Raw genomic sequence first — 26,257 nt, 5'->3', positions numbered from 1 at the left:
TGTTTTCTAAAAAATATATATTTTTATTGATTTCAGAGGAGAAGGGAGAGGTAGAGAGAGATAGAAACATCAGTGATGAGAGAGAATCATTATTTGGCTTCCTTCCTCATGCCCCCTACTGGGATCAATCCTGCTACCTGGGCATGTGCCCTGACTGAGAATCCAAGCATGATCTCCACTTCATAGGTCCATGCTTAAACATTGAGCCACCAGCTGGGCTTTTGGTTTTACTTTATGGTAGCCGTCCTAAAGATTATGAGGTGATTCCTCATTATAGTTTTGACTTATGCATTCATTGGTTGATTGATGTATGTGCCCTCGAAAGGATCAAACCAGCCAACTGGAAGACACTCTAACCAACCGAGCTACCCAGCAAGGACTTTGATTTGCAGTTCTTTAGGATTCCTGATGTTGAATATCTTTTCATAAGTTTGTTAGCTATTTGAATATCATCTTTGGAGAAATATCGACTCAAGTTTTTTGCCCAATTCTTCAGATGTGTTATTTGGGTTTTTTATGTTGCCTCGTATGAGTTTGTAATATATTCTGAAGATTAAGCCCTCATCAGATACATCTTCTCTGCCATGCTGTAGGTGGCCTCTGGGGTCTGGTGAGAGTGTCCTTTTGTGTTCAGGTTTTGAAGTTGGTACAGTCCCACTTGTCTATGTTTGCTTTCCTTGTCTGTGCTTTTGATGTAAATATCGAGGAAATCATTCCAAAATCCAATGTCATGGACTCTCCCCCTATGTTTTTCTCTAAGAGTTTTATACTTTTGGTTATTAGTTTTAGGTCTTTAATACATTTTGAGTTAATTTCTGTATGGAGGGAAGTGATTTTGTGATGGAAGCCTAGAACTGCATGAGAGGAACAACTGTGAGGGGTATTTTTCAAAATAGTCATTGTTTACCTGCAGTGTGTTCTCACAGTGGGGTCTAAAGAAGCTGAACTCACAGAAAGAGAGGAGAACGGTGATGCAGGGGCTGGGGGTGGGGAAATGGGGAGATGTTGGTCAAGGGTAACTTTCAGCTACAAGATGAATAATTCCTGGGGATGTACTGGACAGCATGATGACTACAATTAACAGTATTTTGTTATATACCTGAAAGTTGTTAAGGGAGTATGTCATTAATGTTATAATCATAACAGTAGTAATTAGATGAGAGCATAGAAGTGTTAATGAACTTTGTTGTGGCAATCACTTTACCATATAGGTATATTAAATATGCACCAGTACATACCTTAAACTTGCATGCATTCTGTGTCAAACATTTCTCAATAAATCTGGAGAGAAAATAATTGCTCACATCCAAGAAATTATTAATGTTCTCTGAAGTTTATCAAATTTACAGATGGAAGATACATGAACATAACAATACAAAATGGTGAGAGTATAAGTGGATGTGTCTTGAATGTTGAATTTTTTTAGTATTCATGAATAGATATAGCCTGACTAGTGTGGCTCAGGGGTTGAGCATCAATCTATGAAACAGGAGGTCAGGGTTTGATTCCCCGTCAAGCTACAAGCCCAGGTTATGGGCTTGATCCTCAGTAAGGGACGTTCGGGAGACAGCCGATCAATGACTCTCTCTCATCATTGATGTTTCTATCTCTCCTTCTCCCTTCCTCTAAGAAATCAATAAAAATATTTTTAAAAATAAGAAAAAATATAAATACCAATTGAAAAATAATTGCAAGAAATAAACAAAACCCCTTACTTGAAACAGGTCCAATAACAGCAACAACAGAAAGAGGAGATCTAGATATAATTTGACTCAAGAAACTCCGACAGACACTAAACAATAAAATCAATTTTTATGTGATATCACACAAATGTCTTCATTTATGATTAAATGTTGGGATGTTTTATAATAATAATTACGAGGTAAGTATCTATGAATAGGGAAAGAAGAGCTGCTCCTAATTCTACTATGTATGGATGTGTACATTGAAGGACAGTTTGGGAGACCAGAAACTCAGGTGGTAACCAGGTAACTTCTGGACAAAGGGAGGATAAGGTGCAAACTTCAGTCCATTTCAGGGCTTGAGAATGAAGAGAGAGGAGCCTGGGGTTGGGGGATGAGTGGGCAGAAACAAGACAGGGAGAGAGAGGGAACAGGCAGAAACAAGGGGCCGTCAGTGGGTGTGTATTACTTGTTTATTTCTGTATCTTATGATATTTTGAGCCATTAAACAGCTAGGAGGACAAAGAGAGACAGGGCCTCCCAGGGCTCGCCCATTCTCAGAGACAGCAAAGAATTTCAGATGCAAACAAACCCATCCTGAGCCCATATTTCCAGCCACCCCAGCCTAACCCAAATGACCAAGACCTGGGACCAAACACATAGAGACCACACCCACAGGCCCATCCCCCGACTGACACACACCAGCTGGTCCTGAACGGCTCACCCTGCCCTGCCTGCGTTTCCCATGGAACCCAATCAAGGCCCTCGCTAGGCGGCCCTGCACCTGCATCTGCTTCCTGAGGAAATCCGGGCTTCCCGGGCACAGCGGCCCCTCCTCTCTGGAGGTGAGAGGAGGAAAAGTCTTCTCTCCATGGCACTGACTCCCCTTGGCGTCACTCAGTCACTTCCACACACTGAAACCCCAGGGGCACATTGGAGGCAGGTGAGTCAAGAGCTTCCAGGGAGAAGGTGACATTGACGTCCCAGGACGGTCCCTCTCGCCTGGTGTCCGCACCTCAGTCCCATCCTGAGAGGAAGGGAGAATCCATCAGGAGCTCTGCCTCCTGCTCCGGGGGCCTCCACACCTGCGGGGCCCACACAGATGTCAGCTCAGAGACTCGGCCACTTTGGCTCTAACTCCAGGCAGAGCCGGACAGCTCGGCCCCACCTGGACCTCAGGGCCAAATCCTGATCTTCCCTGGGAGGGACAGGCCTGCTCACCTGGTGTAGTAGAGCCAGGTGAGGACGTAGGTGAGGAGGAAGCCAGCCCCCATGAGGGCCCCTCTGATCAGGGTGAAGACCAGGGGCCAGGAGCCCTGCTGCTCCTCGGTCACACATCTGCAGGAGTGCGGGCTGCCTGGGGATGCGGGAGACGGGTGACGTGCTGTCCAGGTCTCAGTCCACCCACAGCCCCAACACCTGACCAGGCAGCCGGCCCCACACCTGTCCTGCACCTCACTCTGCACAGAGAGGCTGAAGGAGACGTGCTGGGAGCCCAGCGGGTGCTGAGCCCGGCAGGTGAACTCCCCTCCGCCTCCAGCCCCACATGGGGCAGCTCCAGGAGCCCTGGTGCTGAGGGCTGGAAGGGCTCAGGGCTTGTTCCTCCAGCATCAGCTCAGGTGACACCACCCACTCCCAGGACTCAGTCTCTCCTCTTCCCTCCTCCTTGCTGAACCCGCGGTGGGTTCTGCTCAGGCAGGAGATGGAGAGCCCTGTCCTAGCAATCCTCCCTGTCCCCTCTCAGCCCTCATCTCCCCCAGCTCCACCCTCTCTCTGACCGACTCCTTTCTCCGTGGCCTCTGCCCAGCAGGCCCTGACCTGGCAGCAACAGGACAGAGGCGCCCTGGGCTCCATGGACAATCCTGACCTTACAGCTGGATCTGAGTCCCTCACTGAGCCCCACACCCTGGCTCAGGGAGCTGTCAGTCCAGGGCCCCTCTGAGCAGGAGGTAACTGCGGGTGGGAGGTGTTGCCATGGTTCCCCTCCAGGGCCCCGCCCCCAGCCGCCAGTGCAGGGAGGGGACCCCTTGGGCCCTGGAAGAGCAGCTGCAGAACAGAGCCTGGTCCTGCCAGGAGCAGGAGGGTCCCAAAAGCTGCGGGGGGTCTGTGCGGAGCAAGGAGAAGGGTCAGCGCTGCCTCTAACATCTGCAGGCACTGAGGCGACCTACTCTCAAGTGTGCCCGCCCCCCTGCCCCATCCCCACCCGTCTCAGTCCACTCCCCACTCACAAAACACGGAGAGGTTGAGAGAGACACTTTGGGAGCCCAGCGGGTGCCGAGCTTGGCAGGTGAACTCTCCTTCCTGTGCAGGCCCCACGCGAGGCAGCTCCAGGATCGCGGTGCTGGAGAGGGGGGTCGCGTTCAGGCCTGGGGACCCCCGGAACCAGCTTAGCTCGGCAGTGGGGTTGCTGTCAGCCTCACAGAGCAGCCTCAGGGCCTCTTCCTCCAGAATGAGAAGGGATGTGGTTTGTAGATTCTTGAAGGCTTTGGGTAGAGAAATGCAGAGAGAGGGAGAGAGAGAGGGAGAGAGAGAGAGAAGGGAGAGAAGAGAGATGTGTGCAGGCACCTACCCACCAGAGATGAGGGACTGGGGTGATGACTTTCATCCTTGCCCTTCCCATGTCTGATCCCATTCAAACTCCTGCTCCCTCCTCTGCCCCACCCAGGCCCCATGGGAGTTCACAGCCCCGAGAGGAGGGGTTCTTTCCTACCTGGGTCGTTTCTGAAGGAGACGCCTATGGTGAGGTTCTGAGGGGCATCTGGGATAGAAAGACAGGGCCCCCCTTCAGATGGAAGTCGCCCCAGTCCCAAGGTCGGTGGTGGGAACCTGGAAGGATGGGTTCTCTCCTTCTGGCCCCCTCCCCACCTACACGCAGATCTATGCCCGGGTGTTCTCAGGTTAGCTCAGCCTCCAGCACACACACACACATAAACACACACACACACACACACACACACACACACACACACATTGCTCCCACTGTCCCCATGGACATAGCCACCCCTCCAACACTCACAGGAGACACTGAGCCGGATAGTTCTCTGTGTGGTCAACTGAGGCCATTCCCGTTTCACCTGACAGGTGAGGTTGGTGCCATGGTCCCAGGGCCTCGGGGTGAAGGTGAGCACTGAGGAGCGGAGGGTCTGGGGGTCCAGCGAGTCCACAGCGGCTCCCGCCCAGGAGAAGCTGAGAGGTCGTCCCCCTTTGCAGTCCCCGGGCAGGCTGCAGGAAAGCTGTGTGCTGTGGCCGGCCTCCAACGGCTCCCGAATACGGATGTGCGGTTTCTCTGTCAGGGATGCAGGGGAGAAAGGCAGGTGCCTGGGCTCCAGGGTGTGGGGACCCAAAGTGTGATCCTGAGTGGGACTCATGCCTCAGGGCCCCTGAGCTCCCCAGGCCCTGTGATCTTCCAACCACCCAGGGCCCAAGGCCTGGACAGGGAGTGTCCAGTGTCCTGTTCCTGCTCTAAGATGGGGTCCCATGTCCCTGGGTCCTTTCCTGGGCCCCTGCCATACCTGTCACCTGCAAATCCAGCATTTTATCTTGGTAACTATATCCTTGGGACTTATATCCTTGGAAATGTCCTTGGTAATTATATTCAGGATATTCTATCTCCACTCGGAAGAAGTAGCGTCCTGTGTCACTCCTCCTGGCGTCTCTGATGTGCAAGGAACAGTCGTTGGTCCTGGGGTCCGGGAGGAGAAATCGGACTTTGGTCTCTATCTTCACTGGTTTATTATAGTTGCTCGAGGCCACAGGAGCATCATAGGCTGTGTTGTCCCCGTCCCGGTACCAGTAGGTGTAGAATTTGCTAGAGGAAGACCACGAACTCCTCGGGTAGGAGAAGGAGCAGGGCACGTGGACACACAGACCCTCAAACACTGTCACCGATTCCTGCACTTGGAGCTCATAGCCTGGCAGCTGCTGCAGGGACCCTGGGAGGGGGCAGAGGCTCAGTGGCAGCCCCTGCTGATCCCCAACCTGCCCAGCCCCCCTCCCTCAGTCCACTCACCCCCCCACAGCAGGGGCAGCAGCAGCAGGGGCACCATGTCTGCCTCTGGCAGGGCAGAGCGGGTCCGGGTCCCTGTGTCAGGGAGGTAAGTGCCCAGCTCTGTGGTGGGGGCTTATGATGCCTCAACAGGAAGCCCTGGGGGAGAGACTGTGGCCAGGCTGGAGGGGAACTTGGCCTCCACAGGACGTGGCCGGTGGGGGGTGGGTGTTGTCTGAGAACTCATCCTGTCTTCCTCCCCCCTCCCACTCAACCCTGCCGGTAGATATGCTGAGGCCCCTAGAGGTTGAGAGGCGTGTCCAGATTTGAATCTGAAAGTAATCACCCTGCAGATGATGTGTAAGTGGAGAGGGAGGTCACCCAGGGGGCCACTGGGGTCAGAGCTGGACTTGGGGGAGATACAACCTTGAGCTGTAACCACTGATGGGTCTGGAAAAGGATAACTTTAAATTTTCTTTAGACAACTCAAGTGATGGCAAGAGGAAAAGGAATTTAGACTCAACTCCAGTTGGGGGGTGGATCCCCTGCGTAAACTTGAGCATTGAAGCCCTTTGCCCTGAGAGCTTTGTGGGGACATGGGAGGCACACGTGTGGGTCTTTCAGAGCCGGAGAGACCTGTACAGTGACAGCACACAGGCCCCATCAGAAGGCGATGTGTGAAGGGAGATCTCACCCTATTCAGAGGGACCCAGAGGCGGAGCCTCAGCACATCAGCAAATTCACCACCTTACAGCTCAGGAAGCTCCACCTTCAGTCCCCTCACATGCTCCATCCCTTTTCAAAGCCCAGAAGGGGCTCGAGTGCTGTGTGGACACAACCTGCAATCCTACTACTCTTTTATGAAAGAAAGAAACTTGATCAATGTTTTCCCAAATATGGCAGTGATGTGAAACTTCAGACATTCCAGTAGCAAATTGTGTGATTGAAAGAAACGTTTCTTTAATTGTACAGGAGAAAAAGAAAATGTCTAACAGCCATGCTGAAGGGAACACTGAATTCTCTCTCTATTCTCTATGTTATCTATATATATAAAAGGCTAATATGCAAAGTGTCCCCTCAGGAGTTTGATGGGGAGACTGGGAGTTTGATTGCCCGCAATGATGTGTGCTGACCACCAGGGGTAATGTGGAATGAAGGAAGGCCCCAGCTGGCAGCTGGAAGACCCTAATTAGCCCTGAGCCCCAGCAGGCCTAGGGACCCTACCCATGAATGAATTTTGTGTGCTGAGCCTCTAGTATAAATATAATTTTCTAGTAATTAATACTTAATATAATATTAACATTTATTACTATGTGACAGAATTAATCTCCTATAAAGAGTCAATCAAAAAGTATCAGTTAAAAACTGTGGAGCCTGGCCAGGTGGCTCAGGATGGAGTGTCATCCCTTACACCAGAAAGTTGTGGATTTAATTCCCAGTCACAGCACATACCTAGGTTGTAGGTCCCATCCCCTGTATGGGCATGTAGGAGGCAACCGATTGATGTTTCTTCTTTACTCTCTAAAATCAATAAACATGTCCTCAATTGAGGATTTAGAAAATTAGAGAACACGCCTTATGCCGGTGTGCCGGGCAGGTAGGTCGCACGGCTAAGAAAAATAGTCTGTGCTTTTTTTCATTTGTCTTATATTTTGGGCTTAAACATTTTTGCCTTTGTGACTTGATGTAATATGCTTTCTCGTGTTAGAAAAATCCATGTGTAGCAGATTTTGTATTTTTTTTGAAGCAATAATCTTGACATCTATGTCAATATCAGGGTCCACAAACCTGAGTTTGCCCCTGCCTTGGGTGCAGGTGGAAAGGAAGGAACCAGCTCCCCCCACCACCTATCTGGACTCCTCGCATATTACAATGAAGATTGTCTAGTGCAGTGGTCGGCAAACTCATTAGTCAACAGAGCCAAATATCCACAGTACAATGATTGAGATTTCTTTTGAGAGCCAAATTTTTTAAACTTAAACTACATAGATAGGTACATTGTTATTAACTTCATTAGGGACTCCTAAGCTGGCCTTTGCTAAAAACGTCCTCAATCTGATTGAGGTAAGTTCGCTGAGGTCGACCCCTTCCGACTCTCCCATCCTCAACTCGTGCTTGAATCGCACGCGCCTCCCCCAAGGGGCTGGTTTTCCCCAGGCGCTGCGTCTCCCTTCGCTCAACCGACCGACACCCCCCACTTCTTCTAATGCCACTTCTTCAAAATAGACTCTCCCAGGTCGAAAACCGACTTCTGCGCATGGGCCACAAAGTTTCAATCGCACTGTACATGTGCGCCCACACATGGTATTTTGTGGAAGAGCCACACTCAAGGGGTCAAAGATCCGCATGTGGCTCCCAAGCCGTGGTTTGTTGACCACTGGTCTAGTGCAAAGCAGAGACCTAAAGAAAAGCACGATTTCCATGGTTGTACCCCCACAATTCCTATCACTGAGAGGTCTAGCAAATCTCAAGCTGAGAAATAAAACAGACAAGAAATAATAGCCTTAACCGGTTTGGCTCAGTGGATAGAGCGTCAGCCTGTGGACTGAAGGGTCCTAGGTTCGACTCCGGTCAAGGGCATGTACCTTGGTTGCAGGCACATACCCAGTAGGGGGTGTGCAGGAGGCAGCTGATCAATGTTTCTCTCTCATCGATGTTTCTAACTCTCTATCCTTCTCCCTTCCTCTCTGTAAAAAAATCAATAAAATAAAATGTAAAAAAAAAAAGAAAAGAAATGATAAGTGTTAGCAAGAATGTTCAGAAAGGGGAACCCTCTTGCACTGTTGCTGGGAATGTAAATTGGGGCAGCCACTATGTAAATCAATATGGCAGTTCCTCAAAAATTATAAATAAAGCTGCCACATGACCCAGCAACACCACTTCTGGGTATTTATTTAGAGGAAATAAAAACACTAACTTGAAAAGACACATGCATCTCTATGTTCATTGCAGCAGCATCTACAATATGTGGAAGCAACCTAAGTGCCCATCAATCCATGAATGGACAAAGAAAGTGTGCTCTATATACAGTGGGATGTTATTGTGCTATAAAAAGGACTTCATGCCATTTGGGTCAACATGGATGGACCACGAGGGCATTGTACTAAGTGAAGTAAATCAGAAAGAGAAAGACAAATACAGTATGATCTCACTTATATGTAGAAACATTGAAAAAAATCAAACTCAGAGATACAGGGAACTGATTGATCGTTACTGGAGGCAGAGCCTGTGGGTTGGGCAATATGAATGAGTGTGGTCAATGGTACAAACTTCCAGTTATAAAATGATTAAATCATAAGTATGTGATGTACAGCATGGTGACTGTAGTTAATAATAGTGGGTACTGCCCCGCTGGTGTGGTTCATTGGTTAAGCATCAACCTATGAACTAGGAGGTCATAGTTCCATTCCCAGTTAGGGTACATGCCCAGGTTGTAGGCTCGATCCCCAGTAGGGGGCTTGCAGGAGGCAGCCGATCAATGATTCTCATCACTGATGTTTCTATCTCTCCCTCTCACTTCCTCTTTGAAATAAATAAACATATTTTTATAATAATAGTGGGTATTAATACTATTAGCTATAATAATGCAGTTAATAGTACTGTGTTGTATATTTGAAAATTGCTAAGAGAGTATATTGCTAAGAGAGATGGACATAAAAATATAATATGCCCTTTCTCAATGAAGGAAATTATAAATCTGTTTAGGAGGACATTAAAGATGCAAATAAATAGACAATATGCATGTTAATGGGTATGACAACAATCTATATTTATAAAAGCCAAGTGACCAGAACAGTAGAACGACCAGAACAATTGGAACAATCGGTCGCTATGAGGCTCACTAAAGGGGCCAACCGGCCCAATGGGGGCCCCAATTGGCCCCCCAAACCCCCCATAGCCCCTCCCCCTGGCCAGCCCTGTCCCCAATTGTCCCCCCACCCTGATTGGGGATGGGGCTGGCGGCCAACCTCCCACATCCCCTCCCCCACACCAGCCCAGCCCTGATTGGCCCCCATCGGGGCGGGCAGGTGGACCCCACCATGCACGAATTTGTGCACCGGGCCTCTAGTATTGTATAAAAGTCTAGCCTACCCAAATTAATCTTCTGAGTTAAAGCAACATGTCACCAGTCTCCAAGTGACTTTTGTGGAACTTGGTATCGCTATTGTAAATTTATATTGAAGTAAATTTTTCCAAGTTCAGCCAAGGCAATCATGAAGAACAATGTATGAGAACTGGCTCCATAAGACGTCAAGACATTAAAATGTTATAGAAAACAAGACGGTGCTGTACTAACACAGGGTTAGACCACTAGACCACGGGAACAGAACAGAGCACCTAGCAATACCATAGACCTAAACCACAGGAAACATCATGCATGATAGAGGGGCTGATGCACAGAAGTGACAAGAAGATAAACTTCAATAATGTGTGTGGGCAGCGAGGGATCTGAATGCAGTGGGATGAGATTGCACCCCCAGCTCCTACAAGGCACTGAAACCCAGGGCAGATGGAGAAGAGCTACTGTTTTACCAAAGACAAGACATTAGAGTTCCTAGAAGGTAACATCACAGAATATCTCCAAGAACTAAACGTAGGGAGGGATTCCTGAAGAAGACATAAATAGCACTATTTATAAAGAGAAGCACGGACAATCTGGACTATGTTACAATTCAGGACTCTTCATAAAAGACACCATAGGTAGTGCTAAATCATCAGCCATCAGGTGAGAGAAGAATTTTACAACACGTGCAAGCATCAGAGTGTCGGTCTCCAGAATTCCAAGAAGAATTTCTACAAATACATGAGAAAACAAAATACAGAAAAATGGGCTCACTTGAGCTGCACCTCATTAAAGAGAAAACAACCAGCCGGTAAACAAATGAAAAGCAGCTCCAGCTCATTAGCAACAGGAAAGCGCTCGTTAAAACCACAATAAGATAGTATTACACTGGCTCCACGTGGACGAACATTATAGTATCTGAAAGCACCCAGTGCCAGTGACAGTGTGGGCCGACGGTTGTTGAAATGTAAGTTGGTACCAGTGCTTCAGAGAAAACTAGCATCTTCTACTACACTGAGGACAGTCACACCATACCCAGCAATTCCGCTCCTACACTTCCATCCTGGATCAAAGCCACGCTACATGGGAGCCAATGGCCACTTGGGGCAGGTGACCCCTTGAAGGGTGGCTGTAAGGGGCTAGATGATGAGTCATAAAGGTAAAACACACACTGAACTTTGAGGACTTACCACAAGAAAATGAATGTAAAATATCTATTTTGGTATTCTGAGACTAATTCCATTGCGGGTGGCATGAGGAATTTCTCCCCCAATTCAACTACTCAATTTTGACACTACCTACCCGAATGTAGCATCAGATGCCACATGTTTAAGGCTAAATTCTTAACCTGCTCTCCTCCTTAATCCCATGTCAGGTGCTAATCTCAAGTGCAGGTTATCACCTGTGCTTCTGACCAACAGGCTATAAGTCAGAGGTTTCCAAGATCTCCTCCCCTTTGGGTTTATTAATTTTCCAGAACAGCTCACAGGGAATATGTAAATATTAGGAAATGTTAAATCCATTTCCCCCATACAACCACTTGGGCTTAGCTGTTATTATGGTCAAGAATTTAAAAACTTTTTTTTTCTAGAGGAAATGTTGGTTGTTGTGTTGTTGTTTTTCCTTTTTGAAAAGCCAATCAGATCTGCCGAAACCGGTTTGGCTCTGTGGATAGAGCGTCGGCCTGCGGACTGAAAGGTCCCAGGTTCGATTCCGGTCAAGGGCATGTACCTGGGTTGCGGGCACATCCCCAGTGGGAGATGTGCAGGAGGCAGCTGATCGATGTTTCTCTCTCATCGATGTTTCTAACTCTCTATCTCTCTCCCTTCCTCTCTGTAAAAAATCAATAAAATATATTAAAAAAAAAAAAGAAAAGCCAATCAGATCTTCAAATTTACTCAGTTGCATTTTTGTTATTTAACACATTTTTATTGAATTTATTGGGGTGACATTAGTTCGTAAAACCATACAAGTTTCAAGTGTTGCAGCTCAACAAAACATCATCTGCACACTGCATCGCGTGACCATCACCCCAAGTAAAAATCTCTTTCAATCGCCATTTCCCTCTTACTTGCCCACCTCCACCTAGCCCCCATTCCCCTTTCCCTCTGGCTATCACCAGACTGCCCCAGTTACTTGTTCCAAAATATCTCTATTACTTTCTTATTTTTGCATTATCTCTACTGCACAAAAATTATAAAGTGATATTTAAATATAGTATTTGCTTTCTTCTGCTTTTCATCATCACTACTGATCATTAAATTACACTGCTCTTCTTTTTAATGTAATCAGTCTTTTTCTCTCTGGTGATGTTCAGATGTCCTCCTTGTCTTTGGTTTTCTTTGAATTACTCTGTTCCTCATACAACCTCACTGTGGGAGTGGTCTCCTTTGAAACTCCCCACCTTGAACAAACCAGTTTTGGTTTCATTTCCAGGCCAGAAATGCCACAGACCCAAAGCTCTCATGATTAGTCTGGGCAAATGCCAGTGGGAATTTTGGTGTGTGTTTTTTTGGTTTAGATATTCTGCCTAATTTCTGGATTCAAGCTTTTTCTAAAATTCTAACCTAATAAGGTTCCATTTAATTTTATTTTCCCTTATTTTATACATTTATAATAAGGGATTTTATTTTTTATATTCACATCCCCTCCCAAGGGTTTTGCTATTTCCAGCAAAAGTCTGGAATAGAATGATGTAACCTGTTACCACCAAAAGCAGAGTCACAAATCAACTTCTACCACACTGAGAATGGGGTTTGTGTAGTGCATGGGGGGGCAATGCCCTTCTAGTCCCACACTGTGAATGCCCACTTCTTTCCTCAGGGCCACTTTCTAACATTTAGGAAATAACTTATCTGGGTTTGGTGTTTGTTTTGTTCACTGGGGCAGTAACCTGGGCCCATACTGCTTGTGGCCACCATAGCCAGTGTTGTGGCTGGACCAGCCCTGGTGGTTTTTGCTGTGATTATAGGACACGTGTCATCAACAACCACATGGGAACTTGGAAAAAACAGGTTTCTCACAGTGGCTCCCACAGCCCTTTTCTGCAGGTGTGATTTCCACAGTTTCTGTTACCCATGGTCAGGTCTGAAAATGAAAAATTTCAGAAATAAACAATTCATAAGTTTTAAATTTCTCAGTGTTCTGAATAGTATGATGAATCTCACACTGTGCCAGTCTGTCCTGCCGAAAGGTGAACCGTGCCTACTTTGCCCAGTGTCTCCATGCTGTATACACTACCCACTTGTTAGTCACTTAGAAGCCGTCTAGGTCAAATCAACTGTCCTGGTGCCATGGTGCTTGTGTTGAAGTCACAACTATAGGAGCCTAAGGCTGCATCACAATGCCTATGCCATTCATTGCCCTTCAGCCCATCATGGAGGCACTGGGTGTCATCTCACATCAGAGCAGGAGGAGGTGAGTAGAGTATCAGGGGATATTTTGAGAGAGGGAGAGACCACATTCACATAACCTTCAGTACAGTATATATGTTATAATTCTTCCATTATAATATTCGTTATTATTGTTCATCTCTAATTTATACATCAAAATTTATCCTTGGTGTGTGTGTGGGGGGGAATCATCTATAATAATAAAAGGGTAATATACTAATTAGACCAGACATCATTCGGACGTCCTTCTGGATGTCCTTCCTGATGAAGCCAGGGCTGGAGGAAAGCCAACCAGGTCCCAGGTGCCTGCGGGTGACCCGGGGGAAGCCAGCCCAGGTCCCGTGTGCCTGCAGGTGGCCTGAGGGAAGCCAGCCTGGGTCCCAGGTGCCAGAGGGAAGCCGGTGCTTGCAGCTGGGAGAAGGAAGGCCTACTCTTGCACAAATTTTAGTGCATCGTGGAGGCCTCTAGTACTATATATAAGGTTTGGTACTATCTGTGGTTTAAAACATCCACAGGGGGTCTTGGGACATATCTCCTGTGAAGAAGGGGGACAATTGTACTTACAAGTCCTGGAGGACACACAACACACCAAGGGCCACTCAGCAGGGTCACAGGTAGAGAAACAGAGAGGACCTAGTGTTCAGCCTCTATTGGGGAGGAGAGTGGGGTGCCCAGGATTTTGCAGGTTCTTTCTTGGTGAATTTAAAGCAGAAGAGCAGGAATTAAAGTTCAAGGAAGGAAAAGCGGGCTAGTGCAAGCAGTCAGTTATGTAGGTCACCCACGACTTTCTAAAAGGGAACTTCATGGGTGGGACAGCCTGGTCTTCATCCAGATGGATGCCTTTGACATGGGAGCGACCCATAGCTTAGTGTCACCCACTTATGATAAAGAGCTTATTCTTAGGCGCCTGTGCCGTAGCACTGAGTTTTTGGCTGCTGTGTTGTATGCGCTCTTTCTTCAGTCCACCCTCTCAACCCACGTCCCTCCAAGAACTCACGTTTGGAGGACAGAATGGTGTTTGCCAGATGCAAGCAAGGACGCATGCACTCTAGGAGAGTGATCTGCTATTGCAAAGACTTTCATGGAAGATTGAAGGAACAAAAGCCACGAGGAAAGGGTGAGTGAGTAGATCAATGCCAGGGAAAGGTGCCTGTGATGTATTGTCTAAAGCCCGGGAGTCGGGAAGGGGTGTGTGTAGGAGACAGTCAGGGTCAGCTCTCTGGCTTGTCCTAATGGGCCACCCAGACAGGAATCGGGAGGACCTGTGGGAGGCGCTCTCGCACCCCCTGCAGCGCTGAGAGCCCTACAGGAAACACTCTATGGTTACAGCAGAGCTCTATGGTCCTTTCAGCCCCGCCCCTTAACTTCCGCTTCCCCTTCGGTAAAACGGGATTCCTTCCTGCTGCTTCCCAGCAATGCGTGCACATGGCTCCCCATAACTGTGTGGAGGGCGTTGCAACCTTTTCTTCTGACCCGAATAAGTCCTTTTTGGTGATGAAATACCTGGTCAGCTCTGGTTACGGCGCACGGGCTGTTGGAAAGATTCCTGTGGGGCCCTTCAGTGGGACAGAGAAGGGCTGACGGGCAGGAGGTGCTGGGAGAATGAACAGGTAAAGTGAGGCGAGATGACCGCGGAGAGACGACAAGATGCCTCATCATGAGCCGAATGCCAGGTCGGGATGCTGGTCTTTCCCTGCGGAGGCTTTGAAGAGTCTGGGATGGAAAATGACACCAACAAGCGTCCCCCTCTCCACTGGGCCGGCTCACTTCCGGCTTCAGGAGAACTTGCCAGCAGGACCTTCCTGTTTAAAAATAAAAAGGGAGACCAGCCAGCCCTGGGCACTCGCCACGTGATGTCTCTTGGTTCATTTGCGTGTGTAAAACTTCTTCAACGCTCACGACCAGCTCTGAGTAGGATGCATGGTCTCTGCTGTACACAATGGGAAATTGAGGAACAGAGAAACGCATGAGTCACTTGATGACAGTGCCTTCGGATGTGCTGAAGCCAGCATTTTATTTGTGAAAATGTGAAAAGCCAAGATGTCCAGCCCCCAACGTGGGAGTCGAAAGGGGAAGCTCACAGAAAGTCCTGGGGGAAGCTGTTGCCTCGGTGGGCACACAGCCGGTGGCTGGTGGGGGGCTTGGTGTTGGTCATCACGGAAGGCGATTGGGAGGAAGAGCTACACCTGGAGCAAGGCGGAGACAATTGTCAACCATGTTGTATCTGGTTTGATAGCTGTTCACAGCAGGAGGGTTAGTCATTCCATTCTGCCTGGTTCTTTTTTTGTGTTACATTTTGACACATGACAGTCCCTATTTTAGCATCTATTTTCTTAAATACGTTGATGACAGAGTCCATGCCTGAATAGATATATTCCAGGTATCTAATAATTGTCCATACTATTGTCAATGGCATCTTTTACAACATCCTAATTTTTGTTTACTGCTGTGACATAGGCATGCATTTGATTTTTTTCTAATTTGATTTTGTCTCTAGCAACCTTGCTAACTCTCTTATTAACTTCCCAAATATATCCATTATATACTTGGGGATTTTTCTATATATGAAATCATTTATGAAAAAAAACACTTTGTTTTCAATTTTCAAAGCTTTATTCTTATTGCCTTTCTATGACCCAATGCTACTACTGCATTAGGTGTGGTATTTGCTGGAGACACCCTCTGTCTCGTTAGAGAAATTCTGTGTAGTGGACTGTGAGTTTTATCATGAAGGCATTTGAAATCACCCAGTCCTCATTGTTTTACTTGTTGAGATTTAATCAGTCAAGGGCCAGCGAGAAACTACAGAAGCACCACTATGTATTTCAGCAGCGGGAATTTAATGTAAGGAATTTGTTGTGCCCGTGTTGGAACACAAATGGAGCAGAAAGGGAACACAGTTTGGATGTCCTAACTCTAATCAAAGTACCCAGCCTGAGTTTATAGGTATACTAGAGGTCCGGTGCACGAATTCGTGCACTGGTGGGGGCCATCTGGCCAGCCCTGATGGGGGCCGACTGGTGGTGGGGCCAGCCAAGGTGAGGAGCTGCAGGCCATTTTCCAGCTGGCTCCACCCCCAGATCAGTTCTGGGGGAACCACTGAGGGGCTGGGTCAGCCAGGGCAAGGATCCACAGTCATTCTGGTCATTCCACTGTTCAGTCGCTGGACATTTATTATATAAGATAATTGAGATATAATTGACCTATAACTTTTTGCTAGTTCCAAATTGTGAATGGCCCACCACAAGCTGTTAAAATTCTTGTTAATTTCCACCACCACATAGTGTTACACATTTTTTTCCCCTTATGGGAAAACTTATGATGAGAACTTGTAACAATTTTTCTCTTAGCAATTTTCAGATATTCAACACAGTATTATTAACTATATTACTATAGTTCATAATATCAACACATACTATTATTAGCTACAGTCACCATGCTGCATAATATTGTTGGGGTCCAGCCCCAGCAGGTCCAGGGATTCCCAAAGGTGTGGACGGAGTCGGTGAAGAAGGAATGACATGGAGAAAGCGTTCAGTTGATCAGCAGCCTAGCCAGGTTCTCTAACCAGGTTCTAGCCAGGTTCAGCCTTTATTTTCCTGTTACATCTGTATTTATACCAGTTGATTTTAATCCTATCCATTCTATTCCAAAGGTTAGGGCATTTGTTATCTCCATTCCAAGGTCACTACTCTATTGTTCTGTTAAGCTACAAGGAAGTAACTGAAGGAGATTATCCTAAGTAAAGATTATGTAGCTTAAGTGTGATTGTTCATAGTTAAAGTGATTAATTACCCGCCTGGCACTTAGTTAAGGGGTTTAACTGATTCCCTTCCTTAGTCCTGTTAATCCCTAACAATAGGGAAAAATACCCACCTGGGGAAACCACCTTTCTCGGAGAGGTGACCTTGGTTAAAACACATAGCACTAAGAAGGGGAGCAAACATATTAAGAACAGTATGCCATATACCCAGGTCCCTTGAAACATATGCTGTGCAGATGTTTCTTCCCTGCAGCGACTGTGTCAAGCAGCAAGGATGTACCGGCTTCCATCAAATTCCCCCTTTTTTATTTTTTAAATGACAGTGCATGTAAATCAGCAGCCACCTCTCAGATTGGGTTGTTTAAGACTCGGAAGACCTGTTTGTGACTTTGCCAACAGGTCAGTCCGAGGCTTAACCCTATTTCAGCTCCCCACATACTATGTCCTCATGAATTAATTATCTTATAACTAAAAATGTTGACCTTTTCCTACCCCAACCCCCTCTGCCTCTGGCAGCCATCAGAGTATTCTCTGTATCTATGAGTTTGATTTTTTCAAACTTTCCACACCTAAGTGAGATCATACGGTATTTGTCTTTCTCTGTCTGATTTACTTCACTTATAATGCCTTCATGGTCATCCATGTTGTTGCAAATGACAGGTTTTCCTTTTTTATGACAGAATAATATTCCATTGTACATGTACCATTTCTTCACCCACTCATTTATAGATGGGCACTGAAGATGCTTCCGCATCTTGGCTATTGCAGAAGATGCCAAAGTGAACATGGGCGGACATGCATCTCTTCAAGTTCGTGTATTCATTTCTCCCAAACAATTACCCAGAAGGGGTGTTGCTGGGTCCTGTGGCAGCTCTATTTATAATTTTTGAGGAACTGCCATACTGATGTACTAGTACACAGTGGCTGCCCCAATTTACATTCCCACAGTGCAAGGGGGTTCTCTTTCTGAACATTCTTGCCAACACTTACTTCTTGTCTTTTTTGTATCCCAGCTTGAGATTTGCTACATGGTTCAGTGATAGGAATTGTGGGCACAGCCATGGAAATCGTGCTTTCTTTAGTCCGCTGTTTGCACTGGACAATCTTCATTGTAATCCGTGAGGAGTCTCGGTGGGTGGTCATTGTAATACACGGGTGGGTGGAGCTGGTTACCTCTTTTTTGTCTGCACCTGAGGCAGGGAAAGACCTGGTTTTGTGGGGCTTGATATTTGTACAAATGTTGAGATCACTATTTCAAAACTAATACACAATGTGGCGGCACACATGAATTTTTCTGAAATGAGAACACACATCATGTCATAAAAGCTACAATTCTGAGAACCAAAAATAAGACAATTCTGAAAAATTACAGACCTTTTTTATTAGTATTATGGCATACCTTTCTACAACACCTGCATAACACTCTCCCCACATTTTTTGACATACATTTGATGGACTCTTTATAGGACAATAATCCTGTCATATACTAATATGTGTTAATATCACACTAAGAAACATTATTAATTGTTATAATAGTATATGTATATAGCATAGAGAATAGAAAGAGATTTCTGTGTGTCCTCAGCGTGGTTGAGAGAAATTTTTTTTCTTCTGTACAGTTTGAGGAACTTATTTCAATTGCACAACTTGTCACTGGGAATGTCTGAAGTGTTTCACATCATTGTCATATTTGGGGAAACATTGGTCAAGTTTCTTTTTTTCATAAAAGAGCAGTAGGATTGCAGGTTATGTCCACACATCACTCGAGCCCCTGCTGGGCTTTGAAAAGGGACTGAGCAGGTGAGGGGCCCTGAAGGTGGAGCTTCCTGAGCTGTAAGGTGGCAAATTTGCTGTCGTGTGGAGGTCCAACCTCTGAGGCTCCCCCTGAAGGGGTGCGATCTGCCTTCACACATCCCGTTCTGACGGGGCCTGTGCGCTGTCGCTGTCCCTCAGACCCTGGGAGACCCACATTTGTGCTTCCCATGTGCCCCGAAAGGCGTCAGCTTTTCCCCTGGGTTCCACCCTCCATGAGAGTTGAGTCTAAATTCCTTCTTTCCGGCATTTGAGTGATGTGAAGAAATTTTAAAATTACCCTTTTACACAATGGTTTCAGCTGGAGGGTGGATCCCCTGAGTCTCCAGGACCAGTGATGACCACGGTGGCCCCCTGGGGGACCACCTTCTCGACTTACACCTCATCTGTAAGGGGGTCACTTTCAGATTCACATCTGGACATGCCTCTGAACCTCTGGGGCCTCAGTATATTTACCTGCAGGCTCAGGAGCGGGGAGGGGAGGTAGGAAAATTTCTCAGCCACCACACCCCCCAACTACTATGGAGGCCAAGTTCCCCTTCCAGGACTATCCACAGTCTCTCCCCCTGGGCTTCCTGTTGGGGAATCCTCAGCTCCACCCCAGAGCTGACATTTCCCTCCCTGACACAGGGACCTGGACCTACTCTATGATGAGAGAGGCAGACATGGTGCCCCTGTTGCTGCTGCCCCTGCTGTGGGGGGGTGAGTGGGCCAAGGGACGGGGGATGAGGAAGTGGGAGAGGGATGGGGCTGCATCTGAGCCTCTGTCTCCCTCTCTCAGGGTCGCTGCAGCAGCAGTCAGGCTTTGAGCTCCAAGTGCAGGAATCCATGACGGTGCAGGAGGGTCTGTGCATCCACGTGCCCTGCTCCTTCTCCTACCCCTGGAGTTCATGGTCTTCCTCTAGCAAATTCTACACCTATTGGTACTGGAAAGAAGACAACATGCAGTACAGTAAGCCTGTGGCATCAAACGACCCAAATAAACCAGCAAAGGAAGAGACAAAAGGCCGTTTCCTCCTCCCAGACACCAGGAACAACAACTGTTCCCTGCACATCAGAGATGCCAGGAGGAGTGACGCAAAAATATACATCTTCCGAATGGAGAGAGAAAGTATGAAATATACTTACAAAGAGAAGATGCTGAATTTGCAGGTGACAGGTAAGGCAGGGCCCCGGAGAGAAGTCTGAGATGTGGAACTTGTTCTTGGAACAAGACAGGACACTGGGTCACTCCCTGTCCAGGCCTTGGGCCCTGGATGGTCGGAAGGGACACAGGGCCTGGGTGAGCTCAGCCCAAGGCAGGGCCTCTCTCAGGGTCCCACTCTGAGTCCCCACCCCTGGAGCCCAGGCACCTGCCTTTCTCCCCCGCAGCCCTGACAGAGAGACCCCACATCCGTGTACGGGAGCCCCTAGAGTCCGGCCGCCCCACACAGCTGGCCTGCAGCCTGTCAGGGGCCTGCAAAGGGGGACGATCTCTCACCTTCTCCTGGGAGGGAGTCGCTGTGGACTCACTGGACCCCCAGAACCTCAGCTCCACAGTGCTCACCTTCACCCCGAGGCCCGGGGACCATGGCACCAACCTCACCTGTCAGGTGAAACGGGAAGGGTCCCAGTGGACCACACAGAGAACCATCTGGCTCAATGTCTCCTGTGAGTGTTGGAAGGGAGGCTGGGTCTGTGTTGGTAATGGCACTGGCGAGTGTGTGTGTGTGTGTGTGTGTGTGTGTGTGTGTGTGCAGGAGGCTGAGCTAACCTGAGAACACCCAGACATGGATCTGCCTGTAGGTGGGGAGGGGGTCAGAAGGACAGCCCTCCCCCCTTCCCAGTTCCCTCCTTGGCGTTAGGGGTGTCCTCCATCCCACTCCTCCCCTCTGAACTGGGGCCATATTTTTCTATCCCAGATGCCCCACAGAATCTCACCGTAGGCATCACCTTCAGAAATGCCACAGCTAGGCCTGGCCAGTGTGGCTCAGAAGTTGAGCTTCAACCCAGGAACCAAGAGGTCACAGGTTAGAATCTCAGTCAGGGCACATGCCTGGGTGGCGGGCTCTATCCCCAGTCAGGGGTGTGCAGGAGGCAGCCTATTGATAACGTTTCTCATCCATCTTTCCATCCCTCTACCCCTCTCCCTTCCTCTCTTTCTCTCTCTCTAAAAATCAATAAAAACATATTTTTTAAAAGAAATGTCACAGATAGGAAAGAACCTCGCCTCTCTGGACTGGGACCTGCCCCTCCGGACCATAGTGGAGCAGAGGGGGGAATCTGAGTGTGAATGGGATCAGACTGGGGAAGGGCAAGGACTAAAATTATCATGCTTCCTCGCTTACATCCTGTTGGCGGGTGCCTGTACCTGAGTTCCCCCTCCCCCTCCCCCTCCTCCTCTCCCTCCCCTTGTCTTCATTTCTCTACCCAAAGACCTCAAGATTCTGCAGGCCACTTCCCTTTCCATCCTGGAGGAAGAGGCCCTGAGGCTGCGCTGTGTGGCTGACAGCAACCCCCCTGCCGAGCTGAGCTGGTTCCGGGGGTCCCCAGGCCTGAACGCCACCCCCCTCTCCAGCACCGCGATCCTGGAGCTGCCTCGCGTGGGGCCTGCACAGGAAGGAGAGTTCACCTGCCAAGCTCGGCACCCGCTGGGCTCCCACAGTGTCTCCCTCAGCCTCTCCGTGGCCTGTGAGTGGGGAGACCCCAGGGGGCAGGACAGCTGGGTTCTGGGGAGATTGGAGGCACCGCTGACCCTTCTCCTCGCTCCCCACAGACCCCCCGCAGCTGCTGGGACCCTCCTGCTCCTGGGAGGACCAGGGTCTGCACTGCAGCTGCTCCTCCAGGGCCCAGCCGGCCCCCTCCCTGCGCTGGCGGCTGGGGGCGGGGCTGCTGGAGGGGAACCATGGCAACGCCTCCCACGTGGTCACCTCCAGCTCAGAGGGGCCCTGGACCAACAGCTCCCTGGTCCTCCATGAGGGGCTCAGCCGTGACCTCAGACTCAGCTGCGAGGCCCGGAATGTGCACGGGGCCCAGAGCGCCTCTGTCCTGCTGCTGCCAGGTCAGGGCATGCTGGGGGCAGAGGCCACTGAGAAAGGAGTGGGTCAGAGAGAGGGTGGGGCTGGGGGAGGGGGCTGTGGCCTGGACAGGGGGGATTGCTAGGACAGGGCCCTGCATCTCCTGCCTGAACTGAACCGACAGCGGGTTCTGGGAGGAGGTGGGAAAGAGGAGAGACCGAGTCCCGCGAGTGGGTGTCTCACGCCCCTGTTCTCTGCAGGGAAGGCGGCGGTCCAGGCGGGAGTGGTCCCTGCGGCTCTCGGAGGTGCTGGAGCCCTGGCCCTGCTGTCCCTGTGTTTGTGTCTCCTCTCCTTTTGCAGGTGAGCCTCTGGAGCAGGGAGGCGCAGGGAACTGTGTGGTAGGGAGCGCCCTGAGATGTCGCTGAATTTCACAAAAACAGAGCTTAGTACATCCAGAGGGGACATTTCTGTGGGGAGAGGGAGCGGCCGCTTTTTCACGGTGACATTTCCATGTATTTAAAGTGCACAGTTCAGTGACCCTAGTTCAGTCACAGAGCTGTACACCCAACACCACAATCAATTTAAAGAATTTTTTTTCATTGGCCCAAAATGAAAACGTAGAAACGCCAGCCCCGGCAGGCATTGCTCAGTGGTTAAGAGTCAAACTGTGACCGAAGGATCCTGGGTTGATTTCTGATCAAGGGCAGAACCTGGGTTGCAGGTTTGGTCCCTGGCCGTGGTTGGGGCACGTGCAGGAGGCAACCAATTCATATGTCTCTCTCACATCAATGTTTCTTTCTATTTCTCTTTTCCACCCCCTCCCATCCCTCCCTCACTTCTATTTTCTCAAAAAATCAATGGAAAAAATATACTCATGTGAGGATTAACAAAATAAAATAAAATAGAAACTCCACATCCATTCATTGTCATCCGCCTCCATCCTCCCCCAGCCCCACGCAACCACTATTTCTTGTTTCTCCAGATTTGCCCATTCTGATCTTCCATATAAATGCAATTATAAAATACATGTTTTTTATGACTGACTTCTTTCATGTAGCCTGAGATTTCCAAGGTTCATGTGTCAGCACTGCATTGCTTTTATTTACAAATATATTCCATGATATGGATGGGGCACATTTTATTTGTCTGTTCATTCATTGAACATTTGGGTTGCTTGGATGTTTTGGCTGCCATGAATCACTCTGATGATGGCTCGTGCACAAGTCTCTGCGTGTGAGAGGGGCCTCGGTGATGCACATTCAGTCTTGGCCAAACCCCTGGGCATCCAGGGGGACGGGACCCTCACCTGCATGTCAGGAGGGTCTCCGAGTCTGGCCTCAGGGCCTGGATGCCTTTGTTGTCCCCACAGGAGGAAAGCAACCAGGAGACCAAAGGTCACAAATGATGAAGAGCCTGTCATGGGCACAGTCACCTGGGTGAGTGATAGGGTGTCTCCTCATGCGGGTCAGGGGGGCGGGACATGTCCATTCAAGGAGGCCACACTGAGCTCCTGAGCAGTTCCCCACACCCGCTCCTCTGTGGTCAGCTAGACAGGCAGCTGGGAGTCGACTTCTCCCCTTCACCTCCCAAAGCCCATGGTCAGCTTCCTGCCTCAGGCCTGCTGATCACTGAGCCCACCTCACCACTCTGATAGGCCCAGGCTGCCAGAATCATCTCCCCAAAACTGTTACTTTCTACCCATTGTGGGCATGTTACTTCACCTCTCCTCACCTCGGTTTCCCCATCTGTAAATGGGGATAAGAGTATCATCCTTACTGCGTGTCTGTGAGGATGAAATGTGATTAGTAGGCCCTCCATATGGTCTAATCAGTTGTAGTATTACAGAATTTTAACTGAAGGGGCAAATAGTTGAGTTTATAAGACAGGCGTGTGGAATAAGAGGATGACTGGAAAACTGTTCCATCAGCCCAACTTCCCCTCGGGACCATGCTGTCTTATTCTTCTCTGACTCCCTACTCTCCTTCACTCAGGGTTCCAAGCGAAAACTTGGGCTAGACAAGCCCCCAAACCAAGGGTTGTCCACAGAGGATCCCCCTCTGTCAGAGGAACACTGGGAGGTCTACTACGGCAATCTCAGCTTCCATGGGATGAAGCCACAGGAACCTGAGGACCCGGAGGCCACCAGCAGCATCAACGAGTACTCGGAGATCTAGGAGACAAGCACATGAGGACTCGCTCAGAGCTCGGTCCTGGCCAGAGGCATCCCAGCCCCTCAGGGGGGAAGAAATCAGGGACTCATCGCAGAAGCATGAGGCGGCCTTGTGGCACAATTAACGTTAACAATTGTATGAGCAGCGCAGAAAGAAGACAGGTGACGGGATTACAGAGATGTGGTCTCAAACGCAGGCTTCAGCACATCCCAAGGCAGCAGTCGCCAACTGGTGGTCCATGAGGTCCGAAAGGTTGGCGACCGCCGTCAAGGCAGTGTCATCACGTGGTGATTGACTTCATGTCTCTATTGCTCAGTGTCCCATTCTGTGCAGAGGGCATGCATTGTGCTGAAAGCTGGTTGTTGGATTAAATAAATCAGCACATGGACATCAACCAACATTGGTTCCGTCACAAACATGCGCCCAGCACTGGCTGGTCTCTTTTCGAACAGGAAGGTCCTGCTGGCGAGTGCTCCTGAAGCCAGGGGTGAGCAGGCACAGTGGACAGGGTAACAGCTTGTTGGTGTCATTTTCCTTCCCAGAATGCTTCAAAGCCTCCCCAAGGATAGGCCACCCTCCTGACTTGGAATTTGGTTCATGAAATAGTTTCTTACCACTTCTCTGGGGTCATCTGGCCTCACTTTTACCTGTTCATTCTCCCAGCACCTCCTGACCACCAGTCCCTCTCTTGTCTCATTTAAGGGCCCCACGGGGATCTTGCCAACAGTTTGGGGACTATACCCAAAGCTGACCAGGTATTGCATCACCACACATGGTACAGGGTTCCAGGGCAGGATGAATAGGGAAACTGAGATGGGAAAGTTAAAGGAGGCTAGACAGTGTGGGCAATTTGCAGCCAGCTTGTAACTAACAAGCCATATCTTCTCCAGCCAAAGACACTTGAGAGAAATTGGTTAAAAACCTTCCTAAAGAGAGCATGCAGGAAGGGAGGGGAAGGGGTGAAAGGAAGAAAAGGACAGTTTTGCTCCCTAAGCAGAGAAGACAGTGTTATATTGTAAATCAGCGAGCTTAACAGAAGACACCTTAGTGAGCCAATTAATTTGGAGTCTTTTATTACGCTAGCAGGCCCAGACTGCTTCCGAAGTCTGAGCAAAGCAACATGGAGGAAGTTCTCCCTTTATATCCCCCCTAGCCCCTTTGTCTCCCAAATATAGAGTTTCTGGACCTTTGCAAGTTTTCAAAGAGCCCCATGTATGCTTAGTAGCTATCTTGCAGGAAGCCTGTAACCTTGAGTACGACACAGTTCTATTCAGATAACTAACACACCTGGCATGAGAGTATGGGAGTATCAGTCCCTAGCCTACAAGGTCAGACAGCTAAGTTGATCTTCCCTATTATTCAAGTAAGCTAAAAAGCATATGTTTACAGAAGCTAATGAGCAGAGTTAATTCACAGAACAAGGGAATGTCTAAGAATAGCAGAGTTGACTCACAGAACAAGGGACCATCTAAAATAGCAGAGAATTTCAAACAGCAGTTTGACAAAAGAGAGATTACTGTGTTTCACCAGCAGTCTCAAGGCCTGGCAAGATAAAGCTGCCAGGTGCTTCTCATGAATTCTGGGAAGGCCACTCCAACGTTAAAAGGGACCTTGAGAATGAATCTGTACCAAGATATTCAGCAAAGGAATTTTGAAACCTATAGATAGGAAGGTATACAAAGCCTCAGACCAGCTCACTTTTCTAAATTGGCCAGAAAAGCCCATCTGTGCTCCGAGCCGGATGAATTACGACAGGTTTGCATGCTTTGCTTTTTCAATGAAGGTGCATGCTTTCATTGCTTTAATAAATTGACTTTTCACAGCGCAGCCAAGGTCTTTGGTACAAATTCATTTACAGGAGGAGACAAGGATGGAGGTCAGGAGCAGCCCTCTCCCACTGACTCGGGGGGTTGCCCAGTCACATCTCTCTGGTGTTGGTGCCTCTGGCAAAAAGGACGTATTCACGCAAAAAGAAAGCGTTGCCTTGTTATGGCGAGCCACGTGCACACATTGAGCAAGGGGGAGAAACCGGAAGGAAGCCCTTTTTAGAGGGGAAGCGGAAGTTAAGGGGCGGGGCTGAAAGGACCATAGAGCTCTGCTGTAACCATAGAGTGTATGCTGTAGGGCTCTCAGCACTGCAGGGGGCGCAAGACAGCGCCTCCCACAGGCCATCCCGATTCCTGTCTGGGTGGCACATTTGGAGAAGCCAGAGAGCTGACCCTGACTCTCTCCTACACACGCCCCTTCCTGACTCCCGGGCTTTAGACAGTACACCACAGGCACCTTCCCCGGCATTTATCGGCTCACCCACCCTCTCCCCGGGGCCTTTTTCCTTAAATCCTCCACGACGGTTTGTACAAAAATCGTGGCCATTTGAGACCCCCTCTGCTGGA

General features: G+C 48.8%; 3 protein-coding genes and 1 long non-coding RNA gene across 5 annotated transcripts in view; 1 reads left to right on the top strand and 3 right to left on the bottom strand.

The window, feature by feature from the left end:
• LOC118649276 (sialic acid-binding Ig-like lectin 5) overlaps positions 1-26,257 on the bottom strand; it is a 45,926-nt gene that overhangs the window by 8,133 nt on the left and 11,536 nt on the right. The window lies entirely within an intron of this gene.
• LOC118649137 (sialic acid-binding Ig-like lectin 14) lies at positions 1,716-5,728 on the bottom strand. The gene is made up of 7 exons (XM_036295938.1): positions 5,692-5,728; positions 5,195-5,614; positions 4,699-4,968; positions 4,393-4,440; positions 3,911-4,165; positions 2,904-3,039; positions 1,716-2,767 (listed from the first exon to the last, which is right to left on the bottom strand). Exons 1-7 carry the CDS (start codon positions 5,726-5,728, stop codon positions 2,731-2,733), a joined length of 1,203 nt encoding a protein of 400 aa, XP_036151831.1. The 3' UTR covers positions 1,716-2,730.
• On the top strand, positions 18,626-24,280 carry LOC118649290 (sialic acid-binding Ig-like lectin 5). The gene is made up of 9 exons (XM_036296194.1): positions 18,626-19,399; positions 19,479-19,856; positions 20,069-20,347; positions 20,599-20,706; positions 21,113-21,367; positions 21,453-21,737; positions 21,954-22,053; positions 23,063-23,129; positions 23,685-24,280. The coding sequence occupies exons 1-9, from the start codon at positions 19,219-19,221 to the stop codon at positions 23,865-23,867; spliced, it is 1,836 nt and encodes a 611-aa protein (XP_036152087.1). The 5' UTR covers positions 18,626-19,218; the 3' UTR covers positions 23,868-24,280.
• Positions 19,331-20,277, bottom strand: LOC118649293. The gene is made up of 3 exons (XR_004965588.1): positions 20,178-20,277; positions 19,826-19,949; positions 19,331-19,623 (listed from the first exon to the last, which is right to left on the bottom strand). It is a non-coding gene; the product is annotated as an uncharacterized LOC118649293 (long non-coding RNA).

The sequence above is a fragment of the Myotis myotis genome, unplaced genomic scaffold, assembly GCF_014108235.1.
Source record: "Myotis myotis isolate mMyoMyo1 unplaced genomic scaffold, mMyoMyo1.p scaffold_m19_p_28, whole genome shotgun sequence".
Classification (NCBI taxonomy): Eukaryota; Metazoa; Chordata; class Mammalia; order Chiroptera; family Vespertilionidae; genus Myotis; species Myotis myotis.
This window is presented reverse-complemented; position numbering and strand designations above follow the sequence as displayed.